The sequence below is a fragment of the Pagrus pagrus genome (assembly GCF_965226575.1).
Source record: "Pagrus pagrus genome assembly, chromosome: 24".
Taxonomy (NCBI): domain Eukaryota; kingdom Metazoa; phylum Chordata; class Actinopteri; order Spariformes; family Sparidae; genus Pagrus; species Pagrus pagrus.
In genome coordinates, this window is record NC_140206.1 from 16,498,508 (window position 1) to 16,521,128 (window position 22,621).

General features: G+C 43.7%; 2 protein-coding genes across 2 annotated transcripts in view; both read right to left on the minus strand.

Annotated features, from left to right (window-relative positions):
* The window catches only part of LOC311252941 (uncharacterized protein), a gene marked incomplete at both ends in the record, with an annotated part of 60,763 nt that extends 46,984 nt beyond the window's left edge, over positions 1 to 13,779 (minus strand). Inside the window, 2 exons of the mRNA XM_084346605.1 lie at positions 12,997 to 13,577; positions 13,743 to 13,779. Coding sequence (XP_084202731.1) covers positions 12,997 to 13,577; positions 13,743 to 13,779 — 618 coding nt within the window. The remainder of the gene's footprint in view (positions 1 to 12,996; positions 13,578 to 13,742) is intronic.
* LOC311253568 (NACHT, LRR and PYD domains-containing protein 3-like) overlaps positions 1 to 22,621 on the minus strand; it is a 379,521-nt gene that overhangs the window by 217,333 nt on the left and 139,567 nt on the right. The gene's annotated exons all lie outside the window — the stretch shown is intronic.

Here is a 22,621-nt window from a genome sequence, read left to right on the forward strand (position 1 = left end):
GGGGAAGCTCCATGTTTCAGTTTAATAGAGCTATTGCCATTAACATATAAAGTTTGAATTGCTTTGCAGAAAAACATTTTGTGAGGAGAGAAAAATAAATTGGTGTTGTGTTGTATCAAAGGCCTTATAGAAATCTGAGAAGAGGATGAAGCCATCTTCAGATATCAGCTCAGAGCAGTCAAGAATATCTAATACTAGTCTAATATTATTAGAGATGTGCCTATTCCTCATAAAGCCTGACTGTGTCTCAGCTATAACTGTGTCAAGAGGTACTTTAATTCTCCTGGCAAATATTAACGCCATCATTTTATAATCATTATTCAGCAGACAAATGGGTCTCCAGTTATCAATAACAAGCGTCTTTTCTAGGTTTGGGGATCAATGTGAGCAGACCTTGAGTGAGACTAGGAGGAAGGGCATCATTCTCTATACTCTCCGTAAAAACCTGCAGTAAAAATGGGCTAACTGATCTGAGAAGGCTTTATAAAACTCTGCAGTTAAACCGTCAGTGCCGGGAGATTTATTGTTTTTGAGCAGAGCGATCGAATCAGTAACCTCTGCCATTGTAAGAGGGCGTCACACTAATCTTTATCTGCCAGATCAATCTTTCTCACCTGATTTACTGAGTTTACAAACTGACTGGTAACTTCTTCATTAGATTTTCAGCTGTATAAACTGCTATAAAATCTTGAACAAAAATCTGAAATTGATTTCTCGTCATCAGTAATGACCCCATTAATATTTAAATTATGGATGGGATTGGTTTTGGATCGGTATTTTTCAAGACAGAAAAAGTAGGCAGAACTTTGCTGCACCTCCTCCAGCCATCTCTTCCTGGACCTGACAAAGGCTCCTCTGCTTTTTGTCCATACAACTCGTCTGATTTGTTCTGGAGGTCTAATAGAAGCAGCTCGTCCTCCTCTGAAGCTTCATCGGGGGTCTCTGATAAAAAGAAGACATTTTACTTGTGACTTTCTCTTCTTCTGCTCTTTTAGCTTTGGCAATAAATGTTCCTGTTTACTGTCTTAAGACTTTTCCTGACTCAAACTTCAGTAGTTCCCAGTCAGTGTTGTAGGATTTTTCCCTTTTAGCCTTGTTGTAAAAACGAGTAATTAAATGAATCATTTCAGTGTTTTAAGGTTTGTGCTGAGGGAGGAGGGCCGCCCAGGAGGCCACCTGTCAGCAGCATTATCTAGAGCAATATTAAAGTCTCCACCAATTAAGAGCACAGAGTTTGGGTATTTGGTGAGCCGAAATATAATTCTTTCCTCTGTTGAATCAAGTAACTTAAGTGGTCGTGACTTTCTCCCGTCATCTCGTCCTCGTCGTGTCGTCACGTTTCTGTCACGGACTCAACTTCCTGTTTGTGTTCTGACATGTTCTGTTCTGCTTCTTGTTTGGACCTCAGACGAGGTTCCTCGTGTTCCTCTCCACTCTTCACTCTTTATTCTGTCGTATCGTCGTCCTGACTTTCCTGCTTTTGCTTGATTGTCAGAGCAGTTTGTAAACTGTGTGTTTAAAGCTGCTGTATAAATAAAGTGTGTTACAGTAAAACTCATATATTTGTGTGAAGCCTCAGCTTGAAGTATTTCTCAGTACTGTCTGAGTTTTCTCTGCTCTTTATTTATTGTATTATTTATACATGTCTGCTGTTATTGGCCTCAACTCTGACATGTTGTAATCCCTTTTCAACCTCGTAAAGCCCTTTTTAACTGTGAAAACTGCTGTATGAATACAGTTTATTATTATTGCTATTACACATACAGAACTCAGCACCAGTGTGCTTCAACTAATAATGCAATGAACCGTCTCAAACAAATGGACGTCAGTGATGATTCATATTTACAGATTCAAATCCAACAAACATCCACAAAATACAGCCGGACTTCAACAGCCACAAAACACTGAGAGAAACTCAATGATCGTCATTAACATGTGTTTTCTTCTCATATAATAATCACACAGAAATGAACAGATGTTGACAGTTTATGACGTCACTACAGACATAATTACATGTGTTAACCAACATGATCAAACTTTTTGTTTCATCATTAGAAACACATGAAACAAGTCAGAGTGTTTCAGGTGGAGTGTCGAGTACATCTGATCATATTTTACTGTCCATGTACAACTTTGTTCACAATGACTCTTTACAATTAAAGCTACGGACGAGTCAATGTTTCCTGTTTCTGACATTTCACTAATATTTCTGGATTTTATTGGAACAAGAGCCAGAATTCAAAACAACACATGACAGAAAGTACAAGTCAACGCAATTTCCACAATTTAATGGAAGAAGTTTAAAATGTAAATGAAGAATCTTTTCAATCACTTTGAATCATTTTTCACCTAGCTAACAGAAATGCTACTCTACACCTAGCTAACAGAAATGCTACTCTACACCTAGCTAACAATGTCTCTACTTTATACATAGCTTACAGTGTGTAGCTAGCCAACATTCAGTCTGTAGCTAGTTAACACTTAACACTCACACAGAAACATTATGAAAGCAGCCAATTCAACATCCTGCTGCACGACTGCTGACTCAGACCAGAAGGAGACGCACGTTACGCCTGTTTTAAAGTCTTTACAGCGGCTGTCTGTTAAAGTCCTTCTGTCAAATACAACAAGTGCAGAACAAAGTGAAGTGATGTCTCAGTTTTAATGTGCAGAACAGAACCAGAAACCATCAATCTTTACAATCAGTATGAATCATTTTGTACAAAGTTCACTGATGAATTTATTACAAGAAGCTGAAAGATTGATGTGACTGTGATCCTGTACAGACTCAACTGTTCAGCACTGACAATGTTTCTGTGACAGGAGGAGACTCTGCAGACTAAACACCACACAGACACACTGAGGAACCAGAACTGGACCACAAGAGCCCAAATCCAGGATAAAGAGGTTCAGTGAATGTGGTGTTGAAGGTGTGGAGGTGGATCAGTGAGTCAGAGGAGACTCTGTAGAAGGACAGAGTGCCAGCAGGCCAGTCCACATACACTGCTACTCTACCAGAGGAGGAGGAGGAGGAGGAGGAGGAGGAGGAGGAGATGTTTGTTTCTCTGTTATTGTGCCAGACACAGTAAAGACCATCAGAGAACTCCAGACTCCAGGACTGATCATTCAGTCCAAACACACAGTCTTCTCTGTCTCCTTTCCTTCTGATTCTTCTGTAACTCACTGATATAGAAACATCTCCTCTCCACTCGACCTCCCAGTAACAGCGACCAGTCAGACCATTTTTACACAGCAGCTGAGGACACCAGGAGGTCTCAAACCTCTTTAGATGATCAGGATATGACTGAACCTTCTCCACATGTGTCATCTTCCTGTTGTTGTCAGACAGTTTGATCCTTCTGCTGACTGTGTTTGTGTCGACTGTGAGCTCACAGGAATCTGATGGAGAGAAAAAGACACAACACAGCTGCAGTTATTAATGTATCATCAGTGTGATGATGACATCACAGAAGTGACTGAGTGATGTCACAGTGTGAAGCTGAATCAAAGTAAAAACACACTCACACTTCCTCAGACCTGGTGTCAACCATCGGACTCCAGCAGGCTCCACCCTGAAAGGAGGAGGGGGGTCAGAGCAGCACATCCTCTTTCAGCATGCAGACATGGACATGACATGACTCTCATACACAGAAACACAATATGTCCATCAGGCCTGCTTCTCCCTGTTCTCCTGAACCTCTTCACCTCTGCCACTCTCCTCACACACTGAGAGAGCCACAGGATGTTGGTGTGTGTGAAAGAGGACGACAACATGTGAGGACACACACAAACCTCTTTTTGGATTCATGACTTCATCTTTATTTTATTGGATGTTGCTGCTGTTTCCTGTGGGCTACCTTACGCTTGCTGTCTGATCCAATGTCAGCTTGTGCTCATGTTTGTATATTACAGGACTTTTGGATTTGGATGTCAGAACGTTTGAGGTCAGATTCCTGTTTGAAGCTTCCAGGGCTTTTCTGAATCTCACCTGCACAGTCTGCTTTTTGTTCTCGCTGTGTTTCTGCTGCTTTGTTTTACTGTGCAAATAAACAAATACAATTTATACGTAATAAATCATCAGAAAACGTTGGACGTTGGTTCCTGACCTCTGCCGCAAAACCAAGTGACAGAGACTCCCGGACTGTTTCCCTCCAGAAGCTCACAAGTGTCCCTGAAGCTGTTTGTGGTAGAAACAGCATCATTTCATGTGCTGACATGTTCATGTTACTATAGTTTGGTGCTGGATTGATATCTGATGGATATTACAGCAGTAATAGTTACTGTGAGGAGAACTTCATGTCATGTTTGATGCCATTAAAAGCAGAACAAATGACAGAAAATGTCTCTCAGTTTGAAATCTGCTGTGGTAAACATGATGTGTCCAGATGTGACAGAGGAGCATCTGACTATGAAGCCAGGAATCTGTCTTTCTGTCTGTCTGTCTGTGGTCCACATGTCTCCAGAACCGTTCATCCAGTCTACTTTATACTTGGCAGGTTTGTTGCTGAGAACTCACAGAAGTGCAGTGTTGACTTTGAATTCAATGTTAGAAGTTTTTAGGGCCGCAACAACTGACCCATTAAATCCATTATAAAAACAGCTGCCGACCAGTTTCACGGTGGATTAGTTGGTTGACGTTACGATGCAGGCGCTATGGCATGGAGCGAGCTGTTCCACTTCATAGTCAAAGACTGTAGAGCCGAAGATAAGTCAGGAAAACACATTCAGTGCAGCAGTTCTGGTCTCCTACGGCGGGGAGCAGTAAGCCAGCCAATGGCGCGCCTCGCGTAGCTCAGGTGATGAAACAGGGCGCTGTCTCCTTTCTGAATTGGCTCCGTTAGCATTTGCAATACAGCAGAGGCCGAGGAGGCAACGAGAACTACAAACGTTACAGAAGAGAAAAGTGTACGAGCCGAGTCATCAAAAGTGTGGCAGCACTTTATATTAAAGTGTTCAAAGAAAACAGCTACAAGATGTGCAGAGCTGCTCTCACATGGCAGGTAGCACCACATCACTGAGCACCTGAAGAGAAAGCACGTCGGAGCCACTACGGGTGAAGGAGACTCGGCACGGTAACTTAGTAAACCTTTCAAACCCAGAACCTGTCTACACTGATCCGTAGTGTCTGTCCCTTTAATCACTTATTGTTCAGTGTTTTAATGAGCAGCAGTGTTTGTTTGTTGGACAGCTGACTGACAAAAGTTTGGACAGGATGAACTTTTGGAGCTGATGAACTTCATCCATTAGTAAACCTGTTGTTCCTGCAAACACAAGATTAGGGCCCGGCTACATTACAGGTTTCAATTTAAAAAGCAACGTTTAAGACAGAAACACCTTCCATTATGTAGTTATTTGAAAGCTTTTATTTTGAAGCAGCAAAATCAGGAAATATTGGATCTCCACCAGCAGAACCTGAACACGACTCCAGAACAGCTGAAAGTGAAGCTGAGTCAGCAGCTACGAGCCAGGCTGAAGTACATTACAACAGCATTAAACCAGAGGTCCACCAGCTACTGTAGAGAGCTGCAGCTCTGCACAGGTCACATATCATGTTAATCAATGGAACAGATGATTGATCACTGAATGTTTTCTTTTCTTTTGTCATTTGATTTGGCTGACGGTGCAAAACACTGAAACTTTCCTGCCCCTGCAGGCTGTTATAATGAGAACTACCCAAAACAGCCCAAACGCAGCTGGAGCAGCAGTTCCCTCATGACAGGAGCCAAGACGGCACCGCTGACCCATCTTAAATTAATCTATGCACTGCTGCTGTTATGGTGATGTGACGGGAATGTTCCACCTTGTGTCATCAAACGTTGTTATTGGACTGTTTTATATCTTCTGTTCACTTTAAACTGATGCCACAGACAGTTGTTACAGTCTGTAAATGTTTCACACTGAGGCACAGATACACTTGTCAGTGATGATCTAGAATGCCGTTACTCCAGTGTTGATAAAGATCCACGTCAGAACCATTTTAAAGCTATGGTCTACGATTTGAAAGATTGATCATTATTATTTACATTATTTAGATGGTGGTTATGACCCAATAGTACAACCTACACAATGTGAAGAGTAAAAAGGAACAAAATAAATCCATTCTCTCTAGCGCCTGCAAAACTGAAAAGAAATTGACCAATAGGAGCCATCCGGCCGGCATGGCTCCTATTGGTCAATTTTCCCATCCATTCCACTCGCTCACTCTCCTGCTCCTGGTCACGTCTCGTCCCGACCCACTTCCCCATTTGAAACTACAAGCGGACAAGAGGTTTGTTTTGCCCTGAGCAGTTCAGGTATGCAGGGAAAGCAGAGCGACAGCAAGCTGCCTCTGCTTGCCCCACCAGCAAAGACTGAAAGAAAGTCAAAGTCTGTCACTGAAAAGACACAAAGCGGAGATGTGAAATAAAGAGGTCTCAAACCCGAGTAAACATCGGGTCATCATTTGAACGGTGGCGAAAGCTCCGTGAAGATCTGGACCTGAAAAGCGATGCTGATACAGGGGAGTTTCTGTTGAACAGGTAATCTTTCATTGTCTTTGATGTTGTGACACAGATGACTTTCATGCCGATGCTAGCTTATAACTGTGAAAGCTGCCGTTTTTGTCTTTGTCATTAGGTGGTGTCGAAACAATTTAGAGATGTTAGCCTCTATGTTGGCCTTGTAAGCTAACATTGCTATCATGTTTACAACAAATCAGCCTATTTATTTGCTCGTGGCAGCTAAATGAAGCAGCAAGTGAAAAGTAAATGAAACCCTCCGCTTCATGTTGGGGTTTCATTCATCCTGTCCGGATTTATTTCTCCATAAAAACCTCTCGCCCGGTCACTACTCAACTGTTTTGCTATCCCTCCTCCTGGTCTTGACCATTTGTTTTCAACAAAGCCTTTGCTAAATCAATATGAGGGATTATCATATAGGCGTTACGATGTGTGTAATTGTGTGTCTTATTTGTCATAAACAAGAGATTACGGTTTACGGGGCACGTTTGTGTCGCGGTCAATAGGTAATTTGAGGGGGGATGAGGGGGGATGACGTCCCCCTTGTTAGCAAAATTACCCAAAAGCATATCCTTGTTAACCTGCCACCACTCTCCATCCCCTAGTAGCAAAAAGTGTGTTACAAATCACAAGCGGCCACGATCAGGTCCGGCGCACAGTGGAGTCGAGCCGTGCATGGCTGCCTGGTCGATTTTCGACGGAAGCCGCAACAAGCTACACAGAGCAGATCGCGCTGGTAGGAAGTCAAAGGAGACACAGAAACGATACAGAGCATCCGGTCAATTTTCGAAATAAAACACCCTGTGCAGACTCTCGATTGTATAAAAACGAAAAATGACCAGATCAACAAAATCTGAGCTAGTCAACAGAATCGTGCAGGAAAAAGGCTCCGCTTCTGAAACATTCCAGCTGGGTTCTCTTTATACATTCATGGTATGATGCCGTGCAGAGGGCGGAACGACACCTGTAGCAGACGTGACGTCATAGAGCAGCGTCCAGTCAGTGGATTCCCAGCGCATCTCTCCTTGTAGAGTAGGAGCACAACAAGTTTGCTATTTATGTTCTAAAACTAAAATGGGACTTTTGTAAGTATTTTATTGTGTCTGTTCAGAACATGGTGGCTTATGTTATGTTGGTAATTGTCATTTTTGTGCTGGTTTATAGTTTAACCATTAGTGAGGTAGCTGTTACATTTCGCGACACCAGCTGTTTTATCCCCTGTTGAAGCGCACTCTGCTGGACAAACTATATCATTACGTAAGTAATAAGTCAAAGTCAAAATCTATGTGACTGGCGGCTGGCCTGTGTATAAAAGGCTGGAGGGCTTTTAATGTGAAGGGCCAAATACAGAAAGTCGTGACACTCACTCACTGTCAGTGTTTTTTTTTTTTTAATGCGGCAGGTCCCTTCGACATCGCCGTTAGTTAACAACCATGTCAGGGAAGACCTCTAAAATTGACCCCAAGAAGGTGACATGCAAACTCTGCAAAAAAAACTTCGCCTATCACTTGTCCACGACGGATGTCACCTTAAACATGTAAGTAGCCTAGCTACCTGCCCATGGTGGCCCAAACGTTTGAAAGCAGAGATGAATACATATTATTATTGTTATATGTGCTAGTATTAGACTATTCGTGTGTACTGGGGAAGCTAAATTGTCCAGCTCACTGTGTTTTACTTATTGTGTAAAACTCTCTACAGGCGCATCCACTTTACTGCGGAGATGACACAGCGCCCTCAACCTCCACGGCATCCTCCACTTCATCAATGACGCAGCAAAAGCTCGTTATGAAACCCCCTCTGTCCGATAAAAGGAAAAGAGAGATCACGGAAAAAATAACGGTTTTCATTGCTCTCGACATGAGACCAGTAAACATTGTCAGCGGTGAAGGTTTTAAACAACTGGTTGAATTCCTCGAGCCAGGATACAGTCTCCCTAAACGTGATACTGTGATGCACGCGATTACAAGCAAATACAACACTACAAAAGAAACACTTCTGGACAAGATTGAAAGCTGTACAGCACTCAGCTTCACAACGGATATATGGACATCTAACCAGATGGAAAGTTACATGACAGTCACAGCACATTACATTACTGATGACTGGCGACTGCATTCATTCGTGCTGGAAACTAAAGTATTGGAGGTGAGCCACACAGCTGCTAAAATAGCAGAGCAACTCAGCGAGGTAATGGCAGATCCCTGCAGAAAAAGGGCCGCTCTTGTACATGACAATGCCGCGAACATGGTGTTGTGCGCGGATCAGTTATCTCATAACCCGTCCTGGGGTAATGTCCAGGGAGTTCGTTGTGCTGGGCACACTTTGCAGCTGTGCATCAATGCGGCTCTTAAAAAAGATCCGATCTGCTGAGTCATTGCAGCTGCCAGACGTCTTGTTGGACATTTTAAGAAAAGTGCCAAGGCTACAGCAGCTCTTACTGACAAACAAAAACAACAGAAAGTTGTTTAACACAAACTCATCCAGGATGTCTCCACGCGATGGAACTCAACTCACTCCATGCTGGAGCGTCTCCTCGAACAGAGGTGGCCGGTCACAGCTGTTCTTTCCGACCCTGTTACCACCCACAGATCTGACCGCGATCTGGATCTCACCACGGCCCATTGGAGGATAGCGGAGGACATCGTCTCGGTGCTTTCTGCCGGCCGGCTTGTTGGTCTTGGTCCTTGTTGTGGGAGGGGGTGTGTCGCGGGAGGCTTCGAGGGCAGAGCCATACGAGTTTGGAGGGGAGGGATTAAGGCGCACAGAGGGGAGGGGGGTGTGTGTGGGGGGGGGATGCTTTTTTCAAACCTTTCTCAGATCGTAGAAAAGAGCTTTAAGTTCAAAGTCAAGCACTTTGGCAAGAACACTGATTCTCCAGTTCAGGTAAAGAGTTTCTATGACATTCAGTGATTAAATTAATTTATGTGTCACAGAAATCTTTTGAATTTGAACTGAACAACTGGAGGTGGAGTAAACCAAGCAGACCTCCCGACACTGAACCATCTACAGTCGAGATACAGAGTCTCACACTGACTGTCTGTGGCTGCAGCAGGACTCTTCATACCTGAGAGTGTCCAGTCTCCAGCCTGGATCCTCCAGTCGAGCTGACAGCAGCTTCACTCCTGAGTCTCCTGGATGATTATAGCTCAGGTCCAGCTCTCTCAGATGGGAGGGGTGGGAGTCCAGAGCTGAGGCCAGAGAAGTACAGCCTTCCTCTGTGATCAGACAGCCTGACAGCCTGCAGACACACAAAACAACACACATCACAGATCAGCTGAGGGTCCTGATGATTCAGTGCACATCTGTGTTTAAGGGTTTAACGTTTATTATATTCATTATCTTAGTTTTCACTAATTTACTTATCAGCACTGAACACAGAGTATAACTGAAGCTGATGGAAATGCCATTAGTTTTGCAAATATTTGGTCATGAACCAACATATTGTACAGATTTAAATGATGACCTGATGATGGAGGATCACCAAAGTAATTACAGTTCATCCTGAGGGGAGCATGAATGTCAAAAACCTCATGACAATCCATCCAAATAATTGTTCTCCAGTATAATCGGTACGCCTGAAACTCATCCAGTGAGAAACGTTCCGCGGTGCAAAAATAAGTGCGATTAAAATGCGCTAATTTTTTTAACGCGTTAATTTTTGTGTAATTAATTAATCTTAATTAACGCGTCAATGCGCATTTATATATATATATATATACTGTATATATATACGTATATATATATATACATATATATATATGTAAATAAAATAATATAAATGTATAAATAGATGTGGTTTCATTGGTTTTGTATCATTACTTTGATGAGTGAAGGATCTGTAACGTTGTCAGACTTTGAACAGTATCAGAACATCACACTCCTGTCCACGCAGGTCGTCTTGCCTGTGTTTTAGCTGTGTTACTACCTCTGTTGGAGGATCAGAGGTCGAATGAAACTGTCCCCCCATTCCACCTTTGTAACTTGTAAAGATTCTTGAAAAGGCGGGAATCTTGTGTAATTGTATCTTACCGATACAACCCTCCCTCCCTTCACCCCTCACTCTCTAAAGACTTCACACCAGTGCAATAACCCGCCACTACCACCCCTCACACACATACTCACTTGTGTACATAATCTACATACTTGAATTTTGTGTCTATTTATCTTGTTGTATATATTTTACTGTTTTTTATCTATTTTGTTATATTTGTTTATATTTATTCTTCAAACTAAGAGCTGCTATCCATGTTTCGTTGTTCTTGAAACAATGACAATAAACATCTATTCTATTCTACAGCAAGGTGGAATGTCGGCACAAGATTCCCGTATTGAAAAGGCAGTGTGAATGGGGCTTCTGCCTCTCTCTCTCTCTCAACCCAACCAGTTGAGACGGATGGCGGCCCACATCTAAGTCCGGTTCTGCTCAAGGTTTCTGCCTGTTAAAAGGCAATTTTTGTCTCGACACTGTGTCAAGTGATTGTTCATAGGGGAAATGTTGGGTCTCTTAAATATCTTAAATATATTGAATTATATTAAGAGTATGATTAAGACCTGCTCCAATTGTAAAGTTACATGAAATAATGAAATAAAGTAATGAATCCTGACCTGAGAGTTTCAAGGACACAGTGTGGACTTTTCAGTCCAACAGACAGCTGCTTCACTCTTGAATCCTGCAGGTTGTTGTTACTCAGGTCCAGCTCTCTCAGACTAGAGGACTGGGAGCTGAGAACTGAGGACAGAGCTTCACAGCTTCTCTCTGAGAGGTTACAGTAGCTCAGTCTGGAGAGTGAACAGTAAAAAAGACATTTACAGTATTTATAATATCATTGTAGCACACATGAACTTGCTTTCTGTTTTACTCTAATATGTCAGATATGAAAAATCAACAAGACTGAATCTGGAATAAACAGACATGAAACAATAATAAGTGGCATTGTTTCAAAACATGAGAGTTCTGACATGAGAGAGAGAGAATTGAATTCAAACGTTAAAGAAGCAACAAATAATTTGAGACAGATTGAACTCTCTTACCTGAGAGTTGCAAGTCTACATTGTGGACTCTTCAGTCCAACAGACAGCTGCTTCACTCCTGAATCCTGCAGGTTGTTGTTACTCAGGTCCAGCCCTCTCAGACTATAGGACTGGGAGCTGAGAACTGAGGACAGAGCTTCACAACTTCTCTCTGAGAGGTTACAGCCACTCAGTCTGGATGAAGAATAATGAGCAGAACAAGAAAAGTATTTCTATTTGGGTCAATAACTTCACTTTACTGCATTCTGAAAAAACTTCTCCACACATACAGAGCTTTGTTGGAGGCTTCGACCACTGGCAGCAGCCTCAGAAGAGCCTCCTCTGAAGCAGAGTATTTCTTCAGGTCAAACACATCCAGATCTTTTTCTGATGATAGTAAGATGATGGCCAGAGCTGACCACTGAGCAGGAGACTGTTTATCTGTGGAGAGACGTCCTGACGTCAGGTACTGTTGGATCTCCTCCACGAGAGAAAGATCGTTCAGTTCATTCAGACAGTGGAACAGATTGATGCTTCTCTCTGGAGACAGAGTCTCTTCGAACTTCTTCTTGATGTAACTGACTGTTTCTTGATTGGTCTGTGAGCTACTTCCTGTCTGTGTCTGTAGACCTTGTAGGAGAGTCTGATTGGTCTGCAGTGAAAGACCCAGGAGGAAGCGGAGGAACAAGTCCAGGTGTCCATTTGGACTCTGTAAGGCCTGGTCCACGGCACTCTGGTAGAAACGTGTCAATGCAGATTGATGGCCTGTTGTTTTTTCTTCTGCCAGCAGATTGACTCTAGAGGAGATGAATGTCAGATGGCCATGAAGAGCAGCCAGAAACTCCTGAACACTCAGATGGACAAAGCAGAACACCTTGTCCTGGTACAGTCCACTCTCCTCTTTAAAGATCTGTGTGAACACTCCTGAGTACTTTGAAGCTGCTGTGATATCGATGCCACACTCTGTCAGGTCTGATTCATAGAAGATCAGGTTGCCGCTCTGCAGCTGCTCAAAAGCCAGTTTTCCCAGAGACTCAATCATCTTCCTGCTCTCTGGAGTCCAGTGTGGATCTGTCTCAGCTCCTCCATCATACTTGACGTTCTTCAGTTTGCACTGAACCACCAGGAAGTGGATGTACATCTCAGTCAGGGTCTTGGGCAGCTCTCCTCCCTCTCTGGTCTTCAACACATCCTCCAGAACTGTGGCAGTCATCCAGCAGAAGACTGGGATGTGGCACATGATGTGGAGGCTTCGTGATGTCTTGATGTGGGAGACGATTCTGCTGGCCTGCTCCTCATCTCTGAATCTCTTCCTGAAGTACTCCTCCTTCTGTGGGTCAGTGAACCCCCTGACCTCTGTCACCATGTCAACACACCAAGGAGGGATCTGATTGGCTGCTGCAGGTCGTGTGGTTATCCAGAGGCGAGCAGAGGGAAGCAGTTTCCCCCTGATGAGGTTTGTCAGCAGCACATCCACTGAGGTGGACTCTGTAACATCAGTCAGGATCTCAGTGTTGTGGAAGTCCAGAGGAAGTCGACACTCATCCAGACCGTCAAAGATGAACACAACCTGGAACTCTTCAAACCTGCAGATTTCTTTGGTTTCAGTGAAGAAGTGATGAACAAGTTCCACCAAGCTGAACTTTTTCTCTTTCAGCACATTCAGCTCTCTGAAAGTGAATGGAAATGTGAACTGTATGTCCTGGTTGGCTTTGTCTTCAGCCCAGTCCAGAGTGAACTTCTGTGTTAAGACTGTTTTCCCGATGCCAGCCACTCCCTTTGTCATCACTGTTCTGATTGGTTCATCTCTTCCAGGTGAGGCTTTAAAGATGTCTTCTTGTCTGACTGTTGTTTCTGGTCTGTCTGGTTTCCTGGATGCTGTTTCAATCTGTCTGACCTCATGTTCATCATTGACCTCTGCAGTCCCTCCCTCTGTGATGTAGAGCTCTGTGTAGATCTGATTCAGAAGGGTTGGGTTTCCTGCTTTAGCGATCCCCTCAAACACACACTGGAACTTCTTCTGAAGGTTAGATTTAAGTTTACGCTGACAAACTGCAGAATGACTTCCTGAATAAACACACAACAAAAAAGTTCATTAAGTTACTTAGGAAGAAAATATGACAATTTCCTTCTCCTAAAGATTGCATATATAAACAGATTTTCCATCATCATCAGACTTCAGTAAACGTCTCATTGATCCATCATGTTAAATCTTTAGAGAAAATCTCTCACTGCTCTGCAGACAGTCAGCCAGCTCGTCCTGCTTCATTCTCCTCAGGAAGTGAAGTGTGATCTTCAGAAATGCCTCTCTGCTGCTCCTCCTCTGCTCTTCATCCTCACCATCCAATACCTCCTCATCCTCCCTCTGACTCTCTAAGCATTCTGAGCGATCTGAACTCAAAACCTTCTGGATCTTCTTCAGCTCGTTCTTCACAAAAGTGACAATGTTTTCCTCCAGCAGCTGGAACAGAATATTATGTGAATGACAACATTTAACATCATGGAGCCAAACATCAGATCCATGTTGGACAGATTCACCACTGGTCTGTAAAGTGCAGCATGGAGATTATTGTGAACAGACTGGATGTAAAAGTAGTTGTTGTTCATGTACAGACCATAAATATGGAGTCCAGGTGTGTTTGATGCTGCTGGGCAGACGGACCTCTGGGAACCTCTGAGCTCTCCTGGTCGACTCTGTGGAGGAATCATGAAGAATCAGCCACATTATGTCTGTCCACTCAGAGACAAACACAAGCTGAAGGTCCTTTGAGTTAAAGTGTTGATGACATCATTGAATCAGATGGTTGCCCCTGACATCAAAGTGTTAGTCGTACTGCTGATTCCCACTGCGAATCAATAGTCCAGTCTGCAGTTCTGGCAGAACTCAGTCTGATGTGATGCAGCTGTCAGCGTTGATATTCACTTACTACTTACTTTATTTGGTTTATTTTAAGTTATTTAATTACAGTAGGTAGTTTATAGGCAGGCCAGGTAGTTTGTGTTTCTTTCCCTCACCTCGACATCAGGAAGAAGAAGATAAAATGCTTCATGCTGGTGCTGCTTGGTTAGTGTAAACAAACAAAGGCGGTGTAGAGGCAAGGCTTCGTTGCGTCATTATTGTTAAATCTCTGTCTGAAAAGGGACGAACCCACACAAGGCAGCTGGCCTGGTTGGCATACGTGGACAAGTCCTGTGGACCTGCGCCCCTCTGATGCCAACACACACACACACACACACACACACCTTACTGCCTTTGTTGCTCCTCACCTTTTTTGCCTTTACAATTTCTATTATATTCATTATACCTTTATTGATTGAATTTACAGCTATTTTAGTCTGTTTAATTTCATATTAAATTATATTTACTTATTTACTCTGTAATCCACGGATCAAGTCATTCATTGTGGATTAAAATGGACTCTGGTCTGAATACAGTTTCCCAGAGTTCTCCAGTCTTCACACTATATGAAAAGACTGCCAAGAGACCCAGCTTTGAGCGACTACTGGTCAGGGTGACAGACCCCCCACTGACCAGACAGTCAAACCTCCAGCTCCTTCCATTGTTCCCTCTCTTCTCCCTTCCTCTGCCCTCACTGGGCTGCCCCCCAGTTCTCTACTCCTGTCAGTCAAATCATTTCACAGTTTTAAACTCATGCAGTCATCAGACAACAGTCAGAACCAGTGTGTGGAGAAAATGTTAAACTGGAGTCCACAATGGCAGACTGGTTATACTGGGCAGCTTTCAGATGTGACAATATAAATGTGAGTGACGAAGAACGACGATGAAAACAAACTGACAGCTTTAAAAATCTTCTCTGGATAATTAACAGTAAAAACATGAATCAGTCAGATTTAATGTTATTGGCCGCGTTTCCCAGATTCGTTAAGAAGCTCTTAAGTGCTAAGATCTTCTTAGGAGCGCTCTTAAGAACGCTGTGAAAGAAGGATGTGTTTCCCAGAGTCGCTCTTAGCTTAAGAAGATCTTTCACTAAGAAGGAAATGTAAGATCGAGCTGACCCACTCTTAACAGCCTTCTTAGCGACCAATTAAATGCTCAGTGATCAAGCCGCGTCAGGGAAATTTATATCCTCCACTTTTCGAAATAATAAAACAATGTTCAATGTTGAAATGCGCTCATAGCTGCGGACCACTGGCGCAAGAAACAGGCTAATAGTAGAAAAAAAAAAAACGTTTTAATTAATTACACGTTTAAGTTTTCCACACACATCTGCATATATGAGTTTATAGTACTACACATAAAAAAAACAACCCAGAGAGGCTTCACCTGCTACTCTATATAAATGCGTTGCCAAAGTCCGCGTGTGTGAGAAACCATGGCTGCAATACAGCACATTCTCGCTGCGAACCAACAGCATTGCCGTGCGCGAAGCCAGACGGTTTACATAAATGCACACGTGCATCAACACTTCACCCCACTGGACGTGCTGTCAGACCGGGCGGTCCAGGCAAAGTACTGGCTGCCCCGTGCGGAGATCCAACGGCTGATCACTCTGGTGTCCCCACACATCCAGAGAGCAACCGGCTGCAATTTTGGCCTCAGCCCGGTGGTGCAGCTCCTGGCTGCGCTGCGTTTTTACGCAGTGGGGAGCTTCCTGGAGGTGGTCGGAGATGGCACCGGCCTCAGCAAGGCATCGGTGTCACGGAGTGTGGCAGCTGTGACACCGATTCTCCTGCGCCATGCCCGGACCCACATAAAGTTGCCCACCACACGGGACAAGTTCCGCCAGGTCCACCAAGGGTTCCACGCAGTGGCTGGGAGCCCCTGGGTGATCGGTGTGGTGAATGGCACCCTCATTCCAATCCACAATCCCTCCCTGGTGGATCCGTGCTGCATCAGTAGAAAGCACTACGCGGCCATCAACACACCCACACACACACCCCCCCACACACACATGATACATGCGTAGCCTAATTGCACCTGTGTGGGGGGACCACGGGGTGCTGTGTGTGACTTATGCGCTGATAAAGAGGTGGGTGATCGATTTGCCTGGCATCGATTGATTCAGTTTCAGCAGCAGCGCGGTGGACAGCTCCCACTAAGAGCTTCTTAAGAAGCTTCTTTGGCTTGATCTTAAGGTTCTCCTAAGAAGGCAGTTAAGAACGCGTCTGGGAAACACCCGTATCTTAGCGCTCCTTCTTAGCCGAACCCTTCTTAAGAGCCTTCTTAAGTCCTTAAGAACGATCGAATCTGGGAAACGCGGCAGATTCGTTAAGAAGCTCTTAAGTGCTAAGATCTTCTTAGGAGCGCTCTTAAGAACGCTGTGAAAGAAGGATGTGTTTCCCAGAGTCGCTCTTAGCTTTAGAAGATCTTTCACTAAGAAGGAAATGTAAGATCGAGCTGACCCACTCTTAACAGCCTTCATAGCGACCAAATGCTCAGTGATCAAGCCGCGTCAGGGAAATTTATATCCTCCACTTTTCGGAATAATAAAACAATGCTCAATGTTGAACTGGCGCAAGAAACATAGGCTAATAGTAGATGAAAAAAAAACAACTTTTTATTGAATTACACGTTTAAGTTTTCCACACACATCTGCATATATGAGTTTATAGTACTACACATTAAAAAAACAACCCTGTGGCATTTCACAGATATCAAGGAAACAGATGTAATTAAACTCAGCTGAACCTCATCCAGAGAGGCTTCACCTGCTACTCTATCGGCTATATATGCGTTGCCAAAGTCCGCGCGTGTGAGAAACCATGGTTGCAATACAGCACATTCTCGCTGCGAACCAACAGCGTCGCCGTGTGCGAAGCCAGACGGTTTACATAAATGCATACGTGCGTCAACACTTCTCCGCACCGGACGTGCTGTCAGGCAAAGTACCGGCTGCCCCGTGCGGAGATCCAACGGCTGATCACACTCCACACATCCAGAGAGCAACCCGCTGCAAAACGCAGCGCAGCCAGGAGGCTGCACCTCCGGGCTGAGGAGGTGCAGCTCCTGGCTGCGCTGCGTTTTTGCGCAGTGGGGAGCTTCCTGGAGGTGGTTGGGGATGGCACCGGCCTCAGCAAGGCATCGGTGTCACGGAGTGTGGCAGCTGTGACACCGATTCTCCTGCGCCATGCCCGGACCCACATAAAGCTGCCCACCACACTGGACGAGGTCCGCCAGGTCCACCAAGGGTTCCACGCAGTGGCTGGGACCCCCCGGGTGATCGGTGTGGTGGATGGCACCCTCATTCCAATCCACAATCCCTCCCTGGTGGATCCGTGCTGGATCGGTAGAAAGCACTACGCGGCCATCAACACCCCCCCCCCCCCCCCCCCCCCCCCCCCCCCCCACACACACACACACACACACACACGATACATGCGTAGCCTAATTGCACCTGTAGGGGGACCACGGGGCGCTGTGTGTGACTTATGCGCTGATAAAGTGGTGGGTGATCGATTTGCCTGGCATCGATTGATTCAGTTTCAGCAGCACCGCGGTGGACAGCTCCCACTAAGAGCTTCTTAAGAAGCTTCTTTGGCTTGATCTTACCCGTATCTTAGCGCTCCTTCTTAGCCGAACCCTTCTTAAGAGCCTTCTTAAGTCCTTAAGAACGATCGAATCTGGGAAACGCGGCCATTATCAGTTTACCTCTGTGCAACAGAGTTTTGTTCCCCTTTAAGTTCAATGCAAAGCTTTTAATTCACAAATAAATTATTGGATTCATTAGCTATTAAAAACAAGAAATTATTTTGTCACCCCCTTTGAATTACTTTGTACAGTGTCATCAGTTTTTAATGTATAATTTCATCAATGATCTTCCACATAGTTTTCATATATTTTTTGACAATTAGAACATTTCGATGTATTTCTGAATGTTTTGTATTGGTTTAAAATAGTGGAGATGGATCAGTGAGGTAATCCCAATAGAGTTTATGCTTCTTGGTAATAGAATGTTTCAAACCATCAGTTAACCAACAGTTTGCTTGGGTTGGTGCCTTTTTTTGTTTCTTTGAAGTGGAAAAGCCTCAAAGATCCAAACAAATATATCATGCAAGATTTCATATGCAACTTCAGTGTCTTATTCATCCTCAACAGCAGACCAATGGATTTATTAATATCACTGTTATTAAAATACTGAAGAACAACCTCATTAACAGGACTTTCTTGAGCAACTGGATAAAATAGAGGGTGATGGTCAGATAATTAACAGAACAAAACATCAGGGGTAAAATGTCTATGTTCAGGTGTAGAAATCTGTGTGCACCTTTTCATCAGATGTATAAAAACCCTCGTCTGTTCCTGTGTGTCTTTTCCTCATTCATCTCAGTCATCCCGAAATGTTATGCACAAGCACGAGCCGTCTGACCATCCTCACAATTCACTATAAATATCTTTAAACACGCCCCGAATGACCTGGTTTGCATATAAAGGGCCAGAATTTAGTTCAGTGTTGAGGAAAAATGTCAGAAGCAAGGAAGCGGTTGAAGATCAGGAAGCGTAATTCTGCAGACCATGAACTGGTTGCAATGATTGATCAAACTGACAGATGAAAAAGAGTTTTAGTTGAAGGCTTCAGTTTTGGCTTTAAAAACAAAATGAAGCAGGTGGGGTGGCACAAAGTGGCAGAAGTGATGAACCCTGTGAGTCCAGAACCACGGACTTTGGAGTGTATAAGCTACTGTAGAAGAAGAGGTGGTTCCTCGCACTCTCTCCGCTTAATGATGTCATCATCATGGGCGTGAACATCAGTACGGTCACTGAAAACTCGCTCCAGCCAAAATTTGTGCATTGGCGACCTCCTCTTGCAACACCAAGGCAGCTGTTGTGTCATGTGGCACAGCCATTACACACCTACAGCCCTTATATAGTGCCTACTACACCTGGAGGTGTTCTTACTCCCTAATTATACAGGAAAAGTATCTTTATTTATATATAAATCATTATTATAATTATCACAATGCACACTGACAATCAGATGAATGTTATTAACAGTTTATCTCTGTGCAGCAGAGGGCTGATCTTCTTTAAAATCAATGAGGCGATATATATATATATGACCAGTCACTTTTCAAGGACGCACAGCTGGAACCAGGTTCAGGTCCAGTCTGGCCTCCTGTTAGACAGAGAGGAAGACCATCAGGATGGAAATCCACCTTTTTGTCTTCAGACACAGAAGCTGCTGGAGAAACTAGCAGCTATTGTTGTAGAGGAAGTATTCTAGGATATAAGGATCCTCGAATACTTTCATAGAAGGATCAAGACACCAGAGTTCAATAAAATATGAAGCTGAATGTTCTCAGCCTGTGTGTCATCAGATCATCAACATCAAATATTCAACCAAACCAGGACTGAAAGGTCTCAGCACAAATATTCTGACTTTGTCCTCCATCACTGCCACTGAAACCACACGAGGAATCACTATCAAAGACCATGAACATCATGAGGACGACCGGTCAGACTGGATTCACTGAGGACAGACATCAGCAGAGAGCAACATGAGGAGGGAACATCAACATTTAGATCATGTTGTCCAACAACTTACTGTCTGTCTGAATCATGCTGTCCTTTAAAATCCATGTAGCGACCAAATGACCGGTCACTCTTCAAGGACACACAGCTGGGATCAGGTCCAGGTCCAGGTCCAGGTCCAGCAGTAGCTGGTCTCCTATAGATCCTGTTAGACACAGAGGTAGACCATCAGGATGGAAATTCACTTTATATTCTTCAGACACAGAAATTTGACACGTTGTGGTCAGCAGGACCTCATATTTCTTATGATATCATCTTTTGGGTGATGGCAGTTACTGTCTTTGATTTGGTAATGAGTGCAGTTTGACACACAGACACAAAACACACTATCAAACATGTACATCTCTGATGTTTTCACTTCATCAAGCACTCTGTTCAATTTATATCTGCTCATTCATAATTTAAGCTGAAGACTCCTTCAAACCATGGCCCGAGTCTTTGATACATCATCAGGTTTATTCAAATCTTCACTAGCATTCAGTTCAATTGAATCTTCCCAAATAATACAACTCTCCACAGTCATTCAGCTGCTTCTGCGAACAAATTCAAGTCAGCTAATCTAGATTAGCTTCCCCTCAAACAATGTAGTTTAGCTCCCCTCAAACAATGTAGTTTAGCTCCACCTCAAACAATGTAGCTTAGCTCCATCTCAAACAATGTAGTTTAGCTCCCCTCAAACAATGTAGTTTAGTTCCACCTCAAACAATGTCGTTTAGCTCCACCTCAAACAATGTAGATTAGCTCCTGTGAATAAACGGGTCATTTCTACATCAAGTACTGAAACCAGCTGGGACTGAAAGGTTTTCCTGTTATTGACAGATAACAGACTGAACTGTGGGTACATCAGCAGCAACACTGTGGGCCTGTTTTCTAATGACTCAGCACAAATATCCTGACTGGACTTTATAGACTCTGGTAGCTGAGACATTTTACAACAAAGTCCATTTCAGAGTAGAAAGACTTTGGAAGATCCTCTCTTGATTTGTGTCAGTCAGACTGCTGAAGCTTCAGATTATCCTCATCTGAACTTTACAAAGTGTTTTTACACAGAACGACCACTGTGGACTTTGTCCTCCATCACTGCCACTGAAACCACACAAGGAATCACTATCAAAGACCATGAACATCATAAGGACGACCGGTCAGACTGGATTCACTGAGGACAAACATCAGCAGAGAGCAACATGAGGAGGGAACATCAACATTTAGATCATGTTGTCCAACAACTTACTGTCTGTCTGAATCATGCTGTCCTTTAAAATCCATGTAGCGACCAAATGACCGGTCACTCTTCAAGGACACACAGCTGGGATCAGGTCCAGATTGAGGTCCAGGTCCAGGTCCAGTGGTTTTAGAGGGAGGGCCTCCCTCCCCTCTGTCCTCACACTGATTCATGCTGCTCAGCTAACACACTTTCATCTGGAGAGGAAACACAAATCATTCATCTGCACATCAACTGAGATCATGGTTTACATCATGTCTCCTGTCAGAGATCAGCTGCTCCTCCTCTGATGTTCTGCTTCATATCAGTGTCAGCTGAACGCAGCAAGACAGCAGAGGAAGCTGCCATCAGCTGCTGCACTTCTGCCATCAGTTCACTAAATGGTGTCATGGAGCTGCAGTGACCTGAAGTGATGTGTTCACTGACACACTGACTGAATCTGACAGGAAGCTTCAGTTTCTTTAATATTCAGTCAATATTCAGTTAGTCCAAAAAAAAAAAAAAAAAGATCCTCCAAATAAACTCAGAGATGCAACAGTTACATTTAAACTGTGTCTGTGTTATAAAGATAATAAAGCTGAACGTTGAGTCTTGATAAGGAGCTGAAGTTCAGCGCGGCTGTTAAACTTTAACTTTAGACAAACTGAAGAGGCAGCAACATGTTGATGTGAGCGTCTCCTCTCTGTCTGTTATATGACTGTATCACTGTGTCACTGATCTGGAGTCAGCTGAAGTGTTTCTTCACTCTGAGCTCCTTTAATATTCAACACTCACATTTCATTTATTTCACTTTTCATCTCAAAAGTAACTAAATGGAGTAAAAAGTCAAATATCTCCTCTGAGATGTAGCGCAGGAAAAGTACAGCTGAACAGAAATAGCTCAAGTACTTCAACTACAGTACTGGAGTAAATGTACTTAGTTACTTTCCACCTGTGGAACAAATCCTTCAAAATAAAAGCGTGTCAGTTGCTGTAGAACAGACTGATGTAAAGTAAATGTGTCTGATTTGATTATTGATCACATTTCAGTGGACAGTGACAGAAAGAGGCGACACTTCCTGTTGGAGGAGTGTTCACAGCTCTGACAGCTCATTTAGTGACATACTTAAATTTTTATTCTTTCATTACAAAATAAAAGCTTTCATCTGCTCACCGTCCTCTGAATGCTGCTTCCTGCTGTCTCCACATCAACTGACGACCAACTAACTCCACCTCTGCTCTTCCTGCACCGTTCTCCTCTCAACGGTTACATGCTGGCATTCCGACATCCCGCCATTCCGACATCCCGCCATTCCGACATGTCACCATTCCGAAATACCACTATTCCGACACATTTTCGCCCCGCCATTCCGACAAGTCTGTAGTTTCCAAATCTGCGTTACACCGAGTGTTGGTGGT